Genomic DNA, 19,432 nt, shown 5'->3' on the forward strand with positions numbered 1-19,432 from the left:
CAATTCCAATTCTGTCTTTTACCTGGTTCTCTCTCTCTTACTCCTCTAATCCCAGTCTGTTCCTAAATCCTATTTTACTTGGGTAATATCTTTCATATAAGCCCTCTTCTCACCAATCACACTCTGCAAGCCCTCATTGCCTTATGTTTAGACAATGACCTGTTATGTGCTCCCTGCTTCAAATCTATCTCTAATCTAGACAATTCTTTATTCAATTGTGAAAGCGATTTTTCCCAAAGCAGAGGTCTGACCACAACACCCAGCTATTTAAGAAATGCCCAATAGTTCCTTAGCACCTCCAGGATCAAATATAAATTCCTGCCACCTGCAGTATATACTGTCTGTCCCTCCTACCAGAAACCCTCACCCTTCTCTTGGATTTTCTAGTTTCCCTGGCTTCCTTTCCTTTAAGCTCCAAAGTCCCACTTCTGAAAAAAAAGTCTTTCCTAGTCCTCAAATTTAAGTCCTCTTAATACCTTCCCTCAAACTATCCCCAAGTTATCCTATATGTATATAATTTGTGCATAGTATTTGCATGTTGTCTTTCTCACTATACTGTAAGCTATTTGAAAGAAGGGACTGTTTTTAAAAACTCTTTAAGTATACCCAGCGCTTACTCTAGTACCTGGCACATAGCAGTCATTTAACAAGTGCTAATTAGTTGACTAACTCAGTACAAATCGCTCTTTGAATAAATTGGCAAATTGGAGACGATATTATGGGTCTGGTTTAAGGTTGCAATCTAAGAGATGCAAATCTTAGAGCGCTCCAAATATTAATCACTATTTAGTTAGCAAAGCACCAAACAACAAGCAAAGATAATTTGGAGTTCAGGCTGACTCCAAAAAGCTGCAAAGGCATGCTGGGAGTTTCAGCTTTATAGAAGGAGGAGCCTGTGGGAGTAGGCGGGGCTGCACAAGCGTATCACTGGAGCTCCTGTCAACAAAGACCGAGGCGCGCCCATGAGTGACAGAAACTAAGAACGTGCGGAACGTGCGCGTGTCCGCCTCGTAGTTGTAGCCTATGAACGGAAAACGAGGAAACAGGACGTGCGCGTGACCACTCAACCGCCCGAGCCTGTGGCCGAGAGGGCGGGGCGGGACAGGGACAGAGCCCAGACACCTAGACCTGCTGGGGAGGGGCCGAAAGAAGGGGAGGTGATGCTCCTTTCCTAGGGAAGGGGCGGGGCGAGGCGTGCTGATAGCGTGAGCTCGGGAGACTCGCCCGCCGCTACCAACCCTAGCTGCTCTGTCCTTCTCCTCCTCCTCTTGTCGTCCACACCTACAACAGCACCGCCGCCGCTCGGTCGCCGTTTGTGGGTTATGGCGGCGGCGGCAGCGGGGGCCGTGAATGAATTCTCCGGGCGGCAGAGGAAAGAAGAAAGGCTCCGGCAGCGCCGCGCCCGCTGGGCCTCCGCCCCCCTGCGCGGGCCCCGCCCCTCCCGCGGCCGCCGGCCCGTCCCCGCATAAGCGAAACCTGTGCTACTTCTCGTACCCGTTGCTGGCCACCTTCGCGCTGCTCCGCTTCGTCGCCTTCCACCTGGGGCTCCTCTTCGTGTGGCTCTGCCAGCGCTTCTCCCGCGCCCTCATGGCCGCCAAGAGGAGCACCCGGGCGGCGGCCACGGCGGCCACCGGGCCGGGGGCGGCGGCGGCCTCGGCCCCGGCCCCGCAGCCCGTGCCGGCGGGCGGGGAGGCCGAACGGGTCCGCGCCTTCCACAAGCAGGCCTTCGAGTACATATCCTTCGCCCTGCGCATAGATGAGGACGAGAAAGGTAAAGAGTGGGCGATCTAGGGCTCTCTGCGTAAGTCCCTTGTTAAGAGGTTCCCCGAGCCACCTGGGACTGGCCACCCTATCCTCCAACCCCCTCCCCCTTGATTCTCTAAGGCTACTTGTCGCCCGTAGTTCTTCCGAGGGGCGCGCTCTGCCTCCGCTTGCTGCACGACTCGCACCATCTTAAGCGTCCCATGACCCTTGGGGAACCTGAGAGCGTCCCTGTCACCAGCCGCCACCCCCTGCTTGACAAGTAGCTGTATGACAGCTTTCTCCTAGCCCAGCGAGATGGCCGCGCCGACTGCCCTCGGGTGACCAGACCGGGCAGCGTCAGGCTGGACCAACGTTTAGTGGCCCCTGGCCCAGGCTAGGTTTCGGAAAGGATCTGCTACCAAAAAAAAAAAAAAAAAAAAAAAAAAAAAGGAGCTCATTGACCATGATGGGTGATTGTGGCTAGTTTTAAATTAGAGCGGATATTGTAATAGGAAAAGAGAAAATGGGCGGGGATCTTACGAAGGAAATAGTGTTTTTATTAGAAATACAAAGTGTATTTGCATTAGCTTAACAGACGCTTTTTTAAAATCAGTAAAATGACTGTATTTTCAATATTTGACATTGTATTTGAGGAAAATTACGTCGATTTTCATAACATAATTTTTATTCCTGATGTTATTAACTTCATTTAATTTAACTTTCCCCCAAGAAAGTTGGGGAGTGTTTGAGTGGCCTTGCATATATAGAGAGAGTTACAGAGACAGAGTGATACAAATTGTGGGGAAAGTCTAAACCTATTTATATCAGATTTGCTTCTTAATGAAGAAGGCTTGAAAAAGGGAGAGAATTGGGTACTCAGAATTTTTTTAAATGAATGTTAAGCAATTATTTAGAAAAAAAGTCTAAATCAAAAACGAGTTTTATTTAGAATGAAAACCTAATAGGGATCATCTTATTATAAAATGTGAATTTTAATTAGAAACAATGTGGAAATTATTTTGGAATTACAGAACCTCTTATAATCGTCTAAGTTTTATTTTATTTTTCCGTTTCAAGGCCAGTTTAACTTCTTTCTAGATTATTAAGCAAAAAAATTGACCACGATTTTCTCAGTAACTTTTTGTCACTGTTCTCTTTTCAAACATAGAGGGGAGGAAAGATGCAGTAATTGTGAAGACCAAAAACACTGTAGCTCAGAATCATTTTATCAAAAATAATTTTTTTTAAAGCACTTAGCCTGTGCGAGGAACTATATCAAGTGCTGGAGATACAAAGAAGAGTCTATGCCTTCAAAAGAATTTACCTTAATTTGGGGAGACAGTCTGACTTCGGAAAGCCAAAACCTGGAGAAAACTAGGAAAATTCAGTGGTGATAACTGTTGAACTGCAGTACTTAAAGGGATGTAATACATATTAAAATTGAAAATCACTGGGAACCTCTTGGTAAAAAGCTTTAAAGCCAAACAAAGAACTTTGTATTTAATCACAGAGGCAATTAGGAAGAAGTAATCTCAAGGTACAGAGAACACTGAAATGAGACATGGTCAGATCTGAAAGAAGAAGTTTCCACCACCAAAGAATTAGATATTCCATTCTATCCTTCTGTTAAATATGGGATAGCAAGGGAGGAATCTTAAAAAGAAAAAAACACAGTATCCTGTCACTTTTTTCCCAGCCCCGGGAAGTTTTACAGATAAAGGGCCCTTTTACAGATTAAAAAAAAAAAAAAAAAACCAAAAAACTGAAGTGAAGTTCAGGGTAGATCAGTGATGGAATCTGCCCCAGAAGACAAGTCAGAACTTGAACCCTGATCGCTTGACTCATTCAGATCTCTTTCCATTATATCACACTGACAGACACTTCTCTCTTAAAATGAGACATCTATCACTTATAAAGAGTTACTTTAAGCCACAAGTTATCTAAAAATAAATTTTCTTCTCTGAGCCTAAGGACTTGGAAATAAGAGTTTGTCAGCTACTGTAATTTGGGAGGGAAAGGGAAGAAGACTGGAAGGGAATGCCAAGTAATGTAATTTAACACTTATTTGGGACAGGTGAAAAAAAGAATGTAGAGAATAGCACGCTCTCTCTCTCTCTCTCTTTTTTTTTCTTTTTCTTTTTGATGAGGCATTTGGGATTAAGTGACTTACCCAGGATCATACAGCCAGGAAGTGTTAAGTGTCTGAGGTCAGATTTGAACTCAGGTCTTCCTGACTTCAGGGATGGTGCTCTATCCACTATGCCACCTAGCTGCCCCATAATAGCTCACCTTTGCAGAGGATTTCATGGTTGGTGAAATGCTTTCTCACTACAGCTTTTTGAGCTGTAATTAGTCCCAATAGTAGTGTCTTACATTCTGTAGATGAAGAAAAAGTTAGGTGAGGTGATTTACCTATAATCATACAACTGATGAAATGTAAGACATAGTATTTAAGCTTTACCTTTTGATTCCCAAACCACTTTTAACCATAGCATGATGTCCAAATAAAACAATGAAATCAAGATAGTTTATACTTTTATTATGTATTAGTTATCTCATTGGTGTGAATACTCCTTCCAGTGGTACAAAATGAAGCATTTTTGTGCCTTTTCATCTTATCCTCCATGATTCTTTGTATGTCCTTTCATAAAGGATTTCTCCCCAGCATGCTAAAGGTCTTTTTTTAGGGCTTTTAGCATCTTAAAACTAATTTTAATTCATGAAGTATTATAACACTTTTTCTAAGTTCCTGTCAGGATTCTCTAAAAAGAAAAAAAGAATGAATGAAAATGAATGACTGTCTTTTATCACTGTCTTACTATGTAACTGATCCATTTTTCTGTTTTTTTAAATTTTTTAAATTGGTAGTATATGATAGTGTAATTATATTAAACTTTGTTTTCTTTCTACAATTAAAAAAAAGGCAGCTAGTGGCACAATGTTCTAGTCCTGGAATCACAAAGACTTGAGTTCAAATTCAGCCTGGCACATTTCTGAACTGTGTGACCCGGGACATGTCATTCTCTTTGCATCAGTTTCTTCAGCTGTAAAATGGAGCAATAATATCACATACTTTATAGGGTTATTGTGAAGATAAAAATGAGATAATATTTGCAAAAAAGTGCTTAGTATAGTCATGGGCATATAGTGATCCCTATCTAAATGCTTATTCCCTTCCCTTGTCACTTAATCTTACCTCAAATAGATTTAGAAGTAATTAGTCATCTCTCTTTGTATTACTTACAGTATTAATTCTAATGAAATTGTCATTATATTGGCAGTGTGGATATAGAAAAAAAGAGTGTAGTACAGTTAAGAAGCCTTTTTTTCTCCCCAAAGTAGATTATTAAACCAATATTTCTTTAGTGGTAGTCATCCTCATGTTCCATCTGGGATGGGTTTTTTTCAGTCTGCTTCTAGTGAAAGAAGTCATGAAAAAGCAAACTTGAAATTCTTGTTGTGCTCACAATATTCCCTCAAATATCAATCACATTGGAACAGATTCTTATTTTGTAAACACAGGTTATAATAGTGTTGAGTGTATAATCAAAAAGATAGTTCCTGTCCCAAAGAGCTTACATTCTATAGGGTGCTGAAAGTAAAGGGAGTATGATGGGGAGGGAGAGATTGATAATATTCACTTAGAGGCAAATTGTAAAAGTAGTCAGAGGAACAGAAGGAGGGCCAAAAGAGGAATGAAGGATGGCTGGCATCAACCTTTACTCAAAATGGAGCTTATAAGAGCAACTTCTGTAAGCTTTTCCATGACTGTTTGCCTTGTGTCTCCTATCTCCTTTTGGGTTCAGTGTGGTTCACTAAGGGGAAGGTGGCAACAGACCAGGCTAGGTGGTTTCTATATGTCTCAAAGGACTTCCCCCTGTCCCAAAGCAATGATTTCCATCTGTACTAATACAAGACAACTTCCACCTTCTGCTGCCATCCTAGATCTCCCAAATGGAATGTGGGGAACCTCTGGGGCAAAGAGGAACAACCTACCTTTTGTCTTTAGGCCTTCCATCTCCTTCTGTGGCTGTCCTTTAAGGAGAGAGGAAAAGGAAAGCTGGTGGAAAACAAAACTTCTTTCTCCTGATTTTCAGGTTCTACTCACATCTCCTGTACCCTTTTTCTGCCTAATCTCTACTTTTTGGAAGGAGGAGGACTAGTAAGTGATGCAGAGCTTCTTTTCTGACCATTTAACTGTGTCCTTTCCTTATTCTGCTCTTGCTTGCCTCCTGGTTATCAGCCTTTTTGGGGAAGTGTTACTCAAAGATGAGTAAATCATACCCGAATACTCATACCTAATCATATTCTGCACACTATATTGATTCTGAACCCTGTAGATCATCATACAAATCCCATTCTACAGTCTGCTATCACCTTCTTCCCGTCCCCCCTCAACCCTTTCACTCCAGAGTTTCATTCTAAAATCCTTCCACTGTATCCTCTAGAATGATTGTTCTGTTATAAGTAACATATTTCCCTTTGTTCTAAATCTTTTTCTCTTTCCTATCTTCTATCTACTAACTAGTACTGACATAACCTCCTGGGTCATCCTTTCTAATATTTGCTGGCACTTTCATTCCCTTCAGCTCATTGGTTGATGCAATATTGGTGTTGGAATATTCCTTGTTCCCCATTGCCACTTTCAGATTCTCCTCCTACTTCATCACTCAGTAACCTCTTTTGCTTTGAGATTCACATTATTTCTATTAACCACCCAATTAAAATCTGGACAACTCTTCTCCAGGTTACTTCCCTTCCTTTCTCAAAGAGTTTAGTCTTTGACTCACTTTTTTTCTTTGCACTCTAAATCCTGTCCTCATAGAAGACTTCAACATATATATTGATTCTTCTTAAGGCTCATTAACCATTCAGTTCTTCAACCTACTCACTTCCCATGAGCTGCTTTTCTACCCTACATCAGTCACACATAAAGATGGTCATACTCTTGAACTTGCTATCATTCATAAAACATACCACTTCGATGTTCACCATTTTCAGAATTTTATCCAACCATAATTTATTGGCTTTTCATTCCTTCCTTTTCTTTCCCTTGCAATTCTTACTCTTCATTCATGCTATAATGACTTCCAATCTCCTGACTCCTTATTTCTCTTCTAAGTCATCTCCCCTGGAGATGTAGCCACTTTCTTCTCTTCCCATCTTGACCCATTGGGAATCAATGTCTTCCTCTCTTGAGTCCCCAGAACTACTTTATCATATCAATTATGCCCTGCCAAGCTGGGCCATTTACCATGAGCTCCCTCTTCTCCTGGCCTTCTGTCACTATCTCCTCTTTCATCCCTGTCTTTAAGTGCTTCTCACCAAGATTTATCCCCTCTATTTGTTCAAATGAACCCATTCTATCCTATTTCCTTTATAGATTGCTTCCTCTGTCATTTTCACTCTATCATTTATTTCCATCTCTCCTTGTCTCCTGGCTCATTTCTTACTGTCTACAAACATGTCCACATGTCCTCTATCTTGAAAAGATCCTCACTTTTTCTTTTTTATTAAATGGTATTTTACTTTTTTCACAAATTATATGTCAAGAAAATTTTTAGCATTTGTTTTTCTATACTATTTTATTTTATTTTTCCAAATATTGCCAAGAGTTTTTCAACATTCACCTTTGCAAAATTTTGTGTTCCAAGTTTTTCTCTTTCCCTCCCTCCTCTCCCCCATGTCGAAGACAATAAGCAATCAGACATAGGTTAAATATATGCAATTCTTCCAAATATATTACCATATTTATCATGCTGTGCAAAAAAAAAAATCAGGTCAAAAACATGAAATAGAAAAAAACCAATTAGACAAACAACAAAAGCTGAAAATATTGTGCTTTGATCCACATTCAGTCTCTATAGTTCTCTCTCTGGATGTGGATGCACTTGCCATCACAAGACTATTGGAATTGCCTCAAATCTCCTCTTTATTGGAAAGAGCCAAGTCCATCACTATTGATCATCCCATAATCTTGTTATTGTGTTCTTTTGGTTTTTTCTTACTTCATTCAGCATCAGTTCATGTAAGTCTACTTATGCTTTTCTGAAATCAGCCTATTCATCATTTCTTTTAGATCAATAACATTCCATTACATTCATATGCATAATTTTTTCAACCATTCCCCAATTGAAGGGTATCCATTCCATTTCCCTGCTGCTACAAATATTTTTACACATGTGGGTTGTTTTCGCTTTTTTTATGATCTCTTTGGAATACAGACTCAGTCAAGACAATACTGAATCAAAGGGTATGTACAGAGCATAGTTCCAAATTGCTTTTCAGAATGGTTGGATAGTATCTCAATTTTCCCATATCCTCTCCAACATTTATCATTATCTTTTCCTGTCATTTTAGCCAATCTGAAAGGTATGTAGTGGGATCTCAGAATTTTCTTAATTTTCATTTCTCTAATCAATAGTGATTTAGAGCTTTTTTTCATATGACTAGAAATGGCTTTAATTTCATTGTCTGAAAATTGTATCCTTTGACCATTTATCAATTGGGGAATGGCTTATATTTTTGTAAATTTGATTCACTTCTCTTTATATATTTATATATTTTTAAATGAGGCCTTTATCAGAAACACTGATTGTACAATTTTTCCTTAGTTTTCTGCTTCCCTTCTAATCTTGGTTACATTGATTTTGTGCAAAATTTTTAAATTTAATCTAATTAAATTATCCATTTTGCATTTCATAATGTTCTGTAGTTCTTCTTTAGCCATATATTCTTCCCTTCTCTACAGATCTGAGAGGTATTTTATCCTTTGTTCTCATAATTTGTTTCTAGTATCACCCTTTATATCTAAATCATTTTAGTCTTATCTTGACATAGGGTATTAGATGTTGGTCAATTCCTAGTTTCTATTTTTCAGTTTTCCCAGCATTTTTTGTCAGATTGTGAATTTTTATCCCAGAAACTAGAGTCTTTGGGTTTATCAAATACAAGATTACTAATATACTATTCTATCTTGTGAACCTAACCCATTCCACTGTTCCACTGCTCTATTTTTTAGCTAGTATCAAATGGTTTTGATGATTGCTGCTTTATATTTTTAGGTCTGACACAGGCCACCTTCCTTTGCTTTTTTTCCCTTGAAATTTTGACCTTTTGTTCTTCCAGATGAATTTTGTTATGATATTTTTCTAGGTTTATAAAGTAATTTCTTGGCAGTTTGATATGGCATAGCACTAGATAAGTAGATTAATTTAGGTAGAATTGTCATTTTTATTATATTAGCTTGATCTACCTATAAGTACTTGATATTCTTTACATGTAATTGGAAAACTAAAATATTATTGAGGGGAAAAATACAAAGAACAGGATCCAATATATAGCAAAAATCTTTGGCCTTCCACACATATTTGCTTTGTGATTCTGGTTAAATCACTTAACCTCTGTCTCAGTTTTTTCATATATAAAAATGTGGATAAGTAGTACCAACTTCCTAGTGTGGTTATAAGGATCAAATGAGATAATAGTTGTAAAATATTTACAAAGTGCTTTGCAAACCTCAAAGCACTATATTAATGGTAGCTATTATATCTATAAGTACTATTGAAACTGAGAAAAATGACAGAGATTTAGCAGTTAAGATTGTTCATTTTGAAAAGAGTGGTTTGGATGGAGAGGTATGATTGGAAAACTGAATGAGGTTAAAAAATGAGTGGGATTTGAAAATAGGTTGACAAATCTAATTTCCTTTTTTAGAAGTTTGACTGTGAAAGGGAAGGGATATAAAACATGATATTGTTTGTCTCTAGGCATTTGGTGGGCAAAAGAATATTCTTTAAAGAATTGGGGATATAATAAGTGAGGATTTAGTATATGAAAAGATAATTGAAAATGAAAGAGAGGGAATGGGGATCCACAAGGCAAGACTCCTGGAGAAAACGGAATCAGTTGTATTTATGTAGGATTTTACTTTGGAAAAAAGAACCCCCTTCTCATCTGGGACTACTGCAAAGGAGGACAAAGAATTGAAGTATATTAAAGGGGAATAGTAGGAGTTCTCTTTTCTTTAAGTAAGATGGAGAATCAGAAGGGTTGGTGTAAAACATATCAAACTGGAAGCTGGCTGCAAGCCAAATGGATGGAAACGACTAAAATGTAATAAGGAAATGTTTAAGAAAATAAATACAAATATGTCACAAGTTATATTTAATACTAATTTGTGGCTTTCTAAGTCAAAATGGGGGCTATAAAGATTCCTTTCTGTTTTGAGTTTGACACCACTGTTGTAGGGCAGTACTTTCAAACTCAGATAGAAAGAAAGCCACCAAACCATAAAAAAGAATATCTGCAAGCTGTGTAATTACTTACAAAACTAGGCATGTGTTTTACGTGTGTGTGTGTGTGTGTGTGTGTATAAAATTTAAAAAAAATCCAGCAGCACATTGAAATCATTTAGGAAATGCATTTTAATCTAGTTTGGGCCACACTTGGAAATGCTATAGGATGCATCAGATGCGTCATTTAGAAGACTTTAAGAGATTTGGAATAGTTGCTATTTAGAATCTGATAATCATCAGAGAAATATAAAAGAATTGCTGTGCAGCATGAGGATCCAGTTGAGATTAGAACTTAAAAGTTTTAGTGGAATCATTAACACTTTTATTTCTTCTATTTGCATTCAGCAGAATGTGAGTAGGACTAGAGCCAGGTAGATGGCAGTGTTGAGGGTTGGTGTGTTTTTTAAGTAGTGATAGTTCAAATGAGCATGGGATTCAAGGGTAGAAAATGTTTTATAGTTGAACTGCTTTAACCTTCAGGTCAAAATTGCAAAGGAAGAAAAGTGAGAGAAGGGAGTTTTAAAATGATTGTAATTCATGGCATTGATGAAGAACAGATTTAAGGAAGACAGACGCTGAGGGAGATATAGTAAGAAAAAGATTGTGAGCTGAGAGAAAAAAACTTAGTTTAGATTATGGTAGTAGAACAATTGTGGATGATAGTGATAAAATAAATATAAGCATCTTGATAGCTCTATTTCATTTTTGTATTCTCATGTATATATCACAATACTGGCACATATTAAACACTTAATAAATGCTTGTTGATTGATTTACATCAAGAACATAACCATCACTCTGACTAAGATGAAATGAAGATATAGGTCATGGGAGGTAAGGAGATTAAAGAATTTAGAGGTTTGATTGCTTTGAAGGGACTTTAGTGGGTTATTAAAGTTACTAAGTATGAGGACAAGGAGGAAAGGAATACTGTGAACCTAGGTGCTGAACTTCTTGAGTCTCTAAAACAAAGAAATATTTAAGAGAACAGGGATCCCAGTTAAAAAAGAAGGTAAAGGCAAAGAAATCCAGATGCTGGGTATCGCCTAGTTGGTTGGAGATGAAAGACTGGAAAGTGGTAGCAAGAGAAGGTATAAAAATACCTAGGAAGATTGGTGACTTAGAATCCAAAGGATTAGGAGAGGAAGTGAGAGTTTACTAGCCATAATTGAGAGAAATAATACTTTATTGGTGCTCACAAGTACTGTGATAATGGATTTTCTCTAAAGCATCAGGAAGGGAGATTGGATTTTTTTTTAATGTAAAATTTTCTAAATAGTTGGTGACTATGTCTCCAGGGCTTGACTGAGTTTATAGCTAGTTTTTTTTTTCCCCCTCAATTATAGATATAAAGAGTATATACACAGGTAGAAATTTGTTTGAATGTAGAACTTGCCCTTGGCTACTGATCAAACCTAACAGTAGAGGCCCTATTTCTGGATGCAACAGGCTAATTGTACACTACATCAAAGTCCAACTCTTTTTGTACAGCAATATAACTGTATAGCAAAATACATATATTGTATTTCACTTATACTTTAACATTTAACATGTATGGTCAACCTATCTAGGGGAAGGGGTGGGGAAAAGAAGTGAAAAAGTTTGAACAAAAAGATTTGCAGCTGTTAATGATGAAAAATTACCTATGCATATATCTTGTAAATAAAAAGCTATAATAAAAAAATAAAAAAAAAAAAGAAATTTGGTGTTTTAGACTCTGGTCCTCGAGGTGAACTCATTAATTATGATATGATGAGGCATTATTGCCTTTATCTTATGATTTAGTAAAGCAGAACAGAAATTAGTAAATTGAGATTTTCAGATCTATTCCTGAGATGTCTATAACAAATAAAGAAGGACCACAGCTTTTTTGTGATGATTAAAAAAAAGAAAACTGAGTATTTATGCAGCCACCATACTTAAAAAAATAGTTTTTTTTATTTTTCCAAATATATGCAAAGATAGTTTTCAATATTCACCTTTGCAAAAGCTTATATTCTAAATTTTTCTCCCTCCCTTATCCCTTCTCTTCTCCTTTAGACAGCAAGAAGTCTAATATAGTTTAAATATGTGTAATTCTTCTAAACATATCTCCATATTCATTATGCTATGCAAGAAAAAAATTAGATCAAAAGGGAAAAAAATTTGAGAGAAAAAAACAAACAACTACAACAAAAAGATGAAAATACTATGCTTTCTTTGTTTCACATTCAGTCTCCATGGTTACTTCTTTGGATGCAGATAGCTCTTCTATCACAAATCTATTGGAATTGCCTTGAATCACCTCATTGTTGAAAAAAGCTAAATCCATCACAGTTAATCATCACATTATCTTGTTGCTGTATATAAAGTTCTTTTGATTCTACTCACTTCACTTAGCATCACTTCATGTAAGTCTTTCTAGGTTTTTCTGAAATCAGCCTGCTTATCATTTCTTATAAAACAATAATACTCCATTCCATTCATATGTCATAACTTATTCAGCTATTCCCCAGCTAGTGGGCTAGTTTCCAGTTCCTTGCCACTACAAAAAGAGCTGCTACAAACATTTTTGCCCATGTGAGTCATTTTCCTTTTTTTATAATCTCTGCAGAATACAGATCCTGCTGGATCAAAAGGAATGCTTGTGTTTGGGCAGCTACCACATGTTAATGGAGTGAAGAGGCTTCTAATCCCAAATTGGAGTAGATTTAGCCTCCAAGTATTGTAGTGCAATGATTAGATGCTCAATGATCTAGTTCCTAAAAAGGAGCCTTATATAATGTTTTTCAAATATGACATATAAACATCTCTACTATAATGATGTCACCTCTTCTGAAGAAACAAAGCTAGCTGAAAAGTATAATTGAAGGGAGCCTGGGTTGTTCCTTCCTACTGTGGACCACCAAATGTGTTTGATGGCCTTTCCTGCTTAAAAAAAATTATTATAAACTTGACAAATAAGAAACATAAGCACTTCTGTATGCAAAGAATAATGGAATCGAGGAATGAATTCTTAGGAAAAAAACTTTTTTAATTGTCCTAACAAAACTCTCCTCATAAAAAGCTGCTGCTTAAAGTTTTCTTGTGTGTATTTTTAAATGTTTCACTGATACTTTTCTTTCTTCCTTTTTGGGGGGAGGGAGTATCATTAGTATTACCCAGTACCTCTCTGTGAAATGGAAGTTATTACTAGAGTACTAATTATAGTCAAGTGAAACAAATCAACACATTACTTAAATCTATAAATACATATCTCATTCCAAATTCCTAGTACATCAGCTGTCAACAACTTGGAGGCTTTCTTAGTTATCAGTCTCTTAAAGATCATTACTTAGATCAGTGTCAGGACTCGGAAGTATTTTCTTTTATATTCTTGTGGTCATTGTATAAGTAGATCCTCTGATTCTGCTTATTGTAGTCTGCACCATTTCATCTCTTTTCCCTTGAATCTGTCTTATTCATTATTTTTTTTCCTATATTTCATTGTTTGGTCAGCTATATCTCAATTGGTGGGCATCTGCTTTGTTTCCTTTTTTCCCCACTACAACAAAAAAGTATAACCATAAATATTTTTTAAATATATATGTTCTTATCCTTTGTCTTTGATCTCTTTGGAGCATGTGTCTAATTTTGATATTGCTGGGTCAAAAGGTACGAATGAATAGTTAATGGCTTTTTGGTCAAGGTTCCAAATTGCTTTCCAGAATGATTGGAGCAATTTTTTTTTACTAACAATTTTGTTAATTGTAAAATTGTAAACAATTTGTTTTACTAACAATACCTTACAATATTTCTTCTCCTGTAGTCCTTCCAATAACTGATGTTTTTCCCTTTTGTCATCTTTGCAAAGTGTGTGTGTGTGTGTGTATTTGCATTTCTTTCTTTTTTTTTTTTTTTTTTTGAAACTTCCCCAAGTTTCAAACTTGATTTTTTTCTTGTAGAGGCTCTGAATCCTTTCCTCTTTCTCATTGAAATTCTGTTTTGCTCCTGTGTCTCTAAGACTAGATCTGTGGTGCACATAGTTCTCTACGAAAATGGAATAAATAGACAAGCACCATTCCAATTTTAGGTTTAATCCATTGTGCCTCTGTGTTTGTATCTTTTTTTTTTTTGGTCCGTCAGGATCTTTCTGAAGCATGTGATAGTTTCTTTTAGAAAAATCTTTGCTTTGGTGATCTAATCATCTCTTGCCTTTTGTGACTCTGCTGCTATTGCTTTTCACTGTCTTAGAAAATAAAACTTAATAATCTTCCATCACTACTCTGTGTTGTTTTGCAAATGAGTTTGTACTCTAAAATTAGTATTGCCTTGGCTATCACATCTTTCCAGTCAAAAAATGCTGACTGAGGTTTTTACTGCATTCTTTTGGACACTTTGTTGTGACATTTTAGACTTCTCCTAACTAATTTTCTATTCTCACTTTTTTCATCTTGGCTATATTTTAATTTCTGAAAATAGAATGGATAATAGTCCTTAATTTGGGAATTCTATAACTGATTAAATTAATTAGAATTGACATAGATTTGATGTGTAAACATTAATATCTGGGAAAATTTTTTCAGCTTTTAATTTTTTTGCTTTTTTTTGTTATTTGTTTAAATAATATAAACTTTTTTAAATGGTGTGGTGTTCAGAGGCAATGTATTTTATTTGTTTCCAACTAATTTCCAGGAGTCTTAAATAGCCTATTTAAATAGATCAGTTTAGAGACTGGTTTCATTGCTTTTTGTTTTCTTATTATCGTTTATTTTTCTGATTTTATGTTAATTTTGACTTTTGCTCTGACCAATTAGCTGCAGAGCAACTGATTTTAACAATATTTTATTTTTCCAAATACATGCAAAGATAGTTTTTTAACGTTCACTTATGTATTTTTCTCCCTCCTTCCTTGCCTCCTCCCTCCCCCAGACAGCAAGCAATCTGATATAAGTTAAATATGTGTAGTTCTTTTAAATATATTTCCATATTTGTCATACTATGCAAGATAAATCAGATCAGAAGGGAAAAAACCATGAGAAAAGAAAAACAAATAACAAAAAACAACAAAAAGGTGAAAATAATGTTTCTATACACTTCAATCGCCATAGTTCTCTCTCGATGCAGCTAGCATTTTTCTTCCCATGTCTTTTGGAATTGCCTTGAATCATCTCATTGTTGAAAAGAGTCAAGTTCATCACACAGTTGATCATCGCATTATCTTCTTACTCTGTACAATGTTCTCTTGGTTCTGTTCACTTTACTCAGCATCAGTTCAGTAAGTCTTTCTAGACTTTTCTGAAATCAGCTTAGCGCAGGTGATTTTTAAACCTGTGGTTATAACTAGTTGTTTTCTGTCAAGATGTTTCGCCTTGAAGTTGTATTCTTGAGGAAAGTATCATGACATATATAGGTATAAATCTTCTAACTTAATCTTCAAGCCATTAGCCACTTGGTTTTCTTAATCTTGAATGTTTTTCAACATTTTTGATTGCTCTGACATGTGCTTATATTCATATTAGCATAATCTAAAAAGCTACTTGATCCTTTAAGGATATTGTAAAGTTCTTGATAGAATTTTTCTACTTAAACTACAAAAGATAGTGATGTAGTTTTGAAATCACCCAAAAAAGTGCCTTAACAAAAAATGGGATTTAAAGGATAGTTGAGAGGCCTTTTTAACCTGTGAAGTTCAAAATTCAATTTCTGTTCCACAAAACTTAATAGTAATAACCTAACATTTTATCTCCCTTTATGATTTAAAAGGTGTCTTTTGTTATTAAGTAATTTGAACTTTATAACAGCCTTATGAGATAGGCAATGTTTTTAGCTAAATTTTATGGATAAAAGAAGTGATGTTTGGAGAAATTATATGATTTGAACAATTTGTGTACCTAAAAATTGGACTGAAACCTAGGTCTACTGCTTGAAGTGCCATTTTTGTAACCCCATAATTTTATTCGATGTTGAGTGCTAACTGCAACCACTGTCATGAAAAATAACAGACCTTGAAGGAATTTGCAATCTCTTAGGCAGGTGAGGGAGTGAAACATATGCATAATTATAATTTTTCAGTAAATGCACAGTGTCACAGGTACAGCTCACAACTGTTATGGGTCACTTCTTTTATGAGATTCTTGTACATATTTTTATAAATCCTTCCCCAGTCATTTATCTCATAATCTTCACCTTTCCTTTAGTTCTTTTGTGATTTTTTACAGGTGCAGTACAACAGTGGGGCATCATGTTATAATAGAAATACAAGTTAGACTGTGATTAAATACTTAAGCAGCACCAGACTATCTTTAGATTAGAACAGAGAAAGATCAAGGATTAGGTAATTTAGAGAATGAAAGACTCCTAGATACCAGTTAGTCTGATCCCACAAATTTTGTAAGAGGGAACTGTGTCAAAGAGAAGTGAGGTGACTTGTGCAGGATTACCCCAGTGAGTGATGCAGCAACATACACATGCAGGTGCTCTGATTTCACTTTCAGATAGATAGGAGAATGGAGATAAGGGAAATTCAGGTTCATGGTGTCTAGGAATCAGAAATGAGATGAGAAATCTTGTTGAGTATAGGAGATGGTATAGAACATATTCATGGTTTTTGGAAAAGGACAAGTTGAAGAATGGCCAATTCACTCTAGGGATGAATCGAGATAATGTGAAGTGCATTAATATGAAATTAGCCTGGGATCTTGAATTTTTCTAATATGCCGTAGCTACTAAAGGTTTTTCCCAAGTCTTTTGGAAATAGTTTTTCCTATTTTCTATTTGGAATTCCTGTTCCTCTTTTCTCTTGAGGAAATAGATTAGCTAGGATTCACAATTAAAGAAAAAGCCTTATATGAGGAACTAATGACAGAACTAGTAGGACTGATATATATATATATATATGCTATTGCCATATTTTTTAAAAGTGTTTTTAAAGTAAGCTGAATATATTTTTGATGTTTTGGTGCTATTTGTACTACTTTTCCATAGACTTCTCCTAATTTATAATGTTCTATTCACACTTTTTTCATCTTGGCTATACTTTAATTTCTGAAAATAGAATGGATAATAGTCCTTAATTTGGGAATTCTATAACTGATTAAATTAATTAGAATTGACATAGATTTGATATGTAAACATTACTATCTGGGAAAATTTTTTCAGCTTTTAATTTTTTTGCTATTTTTAATTTAAAGTGGTACAATGCTTTTATTTTTCCCCATTTTTAAAACTTAAAACTTAAATAAAAAATAGAAACTGAAATAAAAAAAAAACATACACAGAACATTGTCATGCACAGTGGAACATATGAGAGGATTCACAATGTATAACAATACATTTTCATTTCAGGAAATAGTATATAATAATAAAACACATTGTATTCAGATCTGTTTATCTTTTCTTTGATTCCTTATAATTTTCATCTATGCACTTTTTAACTTATTCTTTTTTCTCTCTTTTCTTCAACCCTCCTACCTTTAAGCAGACTATTAATCACAGATAAATTTATGTTTATATACACATAACACACATACAAAATGTACATACGTATATACACACACACATATACACGTATACCAACAGTGACTATAAAAAAGACCTTAAATCCTAGAGTATTATATTTTTATAATCAAAAGAACTAGGGTTGCAGTTGAAAATATTATATCCAGTAAAATTAAGTATAGTATTAAATGTGGGGGGAAATCGACATTTAACGAATTTTTAGATTTTCAGAATTTTGTTGCAAACTCAATAGAAAATTTAACATATAAGAGCCAACATCAAAGATTAATTTGAAGGGACTCAACAAGAACAAACTGTTTATGTTGTATATGTGAAAATGTAAACCATATCTCTAAAATTGTCATTTGTAATTGGATAGTTCAAAAGAAAGATTGGGATAGAGTATGATGTGATTATAAAAAGCAAAACTGTATAGGAAAAGGTAAAAACATTATTTTGTTATACAAATGAGGTGCAAAAGCAAGAATGGACCCAGAAGATAGGGGAAGAGGCCTACTGAAGTCCTACTCACATCAGGAATGAGTTAAAGAGAGAATCATACACACACGCACACAAACACTAAGGATGGTATAGCACTCTCCAAAATCTATAAAGAAATAAGAAGGAAGGAGTAGAATATGGCAGGGTACAGAAGGATGTATAGAAATGGCTAGATGGGGCAATGGATAGAGTACCAGCCTTGGAGTCAGGAGAAACTGGAGTTAAAATGTGGCCTCAAATACTTAATCTTTACTGGTTGTGTGACTGGGCAAGTCACTTAATCCCAATAGACAAATTCCTAAAAGTAGCAGACAATTTGATGTATGATGATACAGATGCTAGAGGTGTGGTTTAATTATGTAAAAATACCTAAGTTTTGAAAGCAGAAGGCCATTACATGGAATGACACTAGTTTTTTCAGGTTAGTACAGTACTAAAGTTTCCAAGATTAAGTATCTAAAACTATTGTAGTTTTTCTTGGTAAATTATCTTAGTGTAAACTTAAGGTAAATTTAATCTTAATGTTAGTTTTTGTTATTTTATAATTTCTCTAACTTAATTTGCTGCTTTTATTTAAATTTAAAACAATAACAACAAATTTCCAGTTAATCATATTTACACTCTGTCTCTACTTTTAAAGTAGAAGTCAGAAATATCAGTATATATTCTGGGTATTAAAACCCAATTTAATTTAACCAAATATTATTAATTTATTTACAAAGTTATAAAATTCAAATAATAAGGTAGTTTATTAAAATGAAATCTGAATTACTTTTCTTTTTTTAACTATTATAATAATTCACTTGTCTGCTTGGCATAATAACTGATAGTTTTTACTTCCAAAGGTTTTGCTGGAAATTTGGTATCCTCAAGTACAAATTTAAGAAGTGATATCCTTAATCTTTTTTTAATTGTAAAATAGTTTAGTCCTATAAGAGCTCTTTGTGAGTAGAAGTTGTTTCATTCTCTGTATTCATGCCCTCAGCACCTACACAGTACCTGATTTATAGTAGTAGTTTAATAATGTTGATTGATTGCATTGTTCCTGTGGAGAGAAATTATAACTTTAATCCCTTGTGGTAGTTCATTATTAGCTTACATATAATATATACTTTGAGATAAAGACTGTTGAATTTTTTTATTTTTATTTTTTGCTTATCACATGCCATTTCACAGGTGCCTAATAAATGTTTAATTGAACTGAATTTTTGTCACTCAGATCAAAGTTAAATCCTCAGATTTATAGTGATTCCCTGGCAAAAGGTTAGATGACCATTTGTCAATTACAAGATTCTTTTTCACATACAGGTTATATTGAAAGGCCTCTGAGAACCATTCCAACCTTGGATGCTATACTAAAGATTCTGAGATTCTGTCTTTTACATTTTTCCTAGAATGTAGAAAGATTTGGGGCAAATTGAAGTATCATAGAT

The 19,432-nt window shown here is 35.3% G+C and overlaps 1 protein-coding gene across 5 annotated transcripts in view; it reads left to right on the plus strand.

The window, feature by feature from the left end:
• The first annotated feature begins 1,099 nt into the window (after window positions 1-1,099).
• SPAST (spastin) overlaps window positions 1,100-19,432 on the plus strand; it is an 87,620-nt gene continuing 69,287 nt past the window's right edge. For 2 of the 5 annotated variants that reach the window (XM_051976123.1, XM_051976124.1), the window contains exon 1: window positions 1,117-1,771. In XM_051976123.1, the coding sequence (XP_051832083.1) occupies window positions 1,351-1,771 (421 nt within the window). In that variant the 5' untranslated portion in view covers window positions 1,117-1,350. Of the gene's footprint in view, window positions 1,772-19,432 lie in introns of all 5 variants that reach the window. The other 3 variants (XM_051976120.1, XM_051976121.1, XM_051976125.1) reach the window with 2 other exon arrangements.

Source organism: Antechinus flavipes, chromosome 2 (assembly GCF_016432865.1).
Source record: "Antechinus flavipes isolate AdamAnt ecotype Samford, QLD, Australia chromosome 2, AdamAnt_v2, whole genome shotgun sequence".
Lineage (NCBI taxonomy): Eukaryota > Metazoa > Chordata > Mammalia > Dasyuromorphia > Dasyuridae > Antechinus > Antechinus flavipes.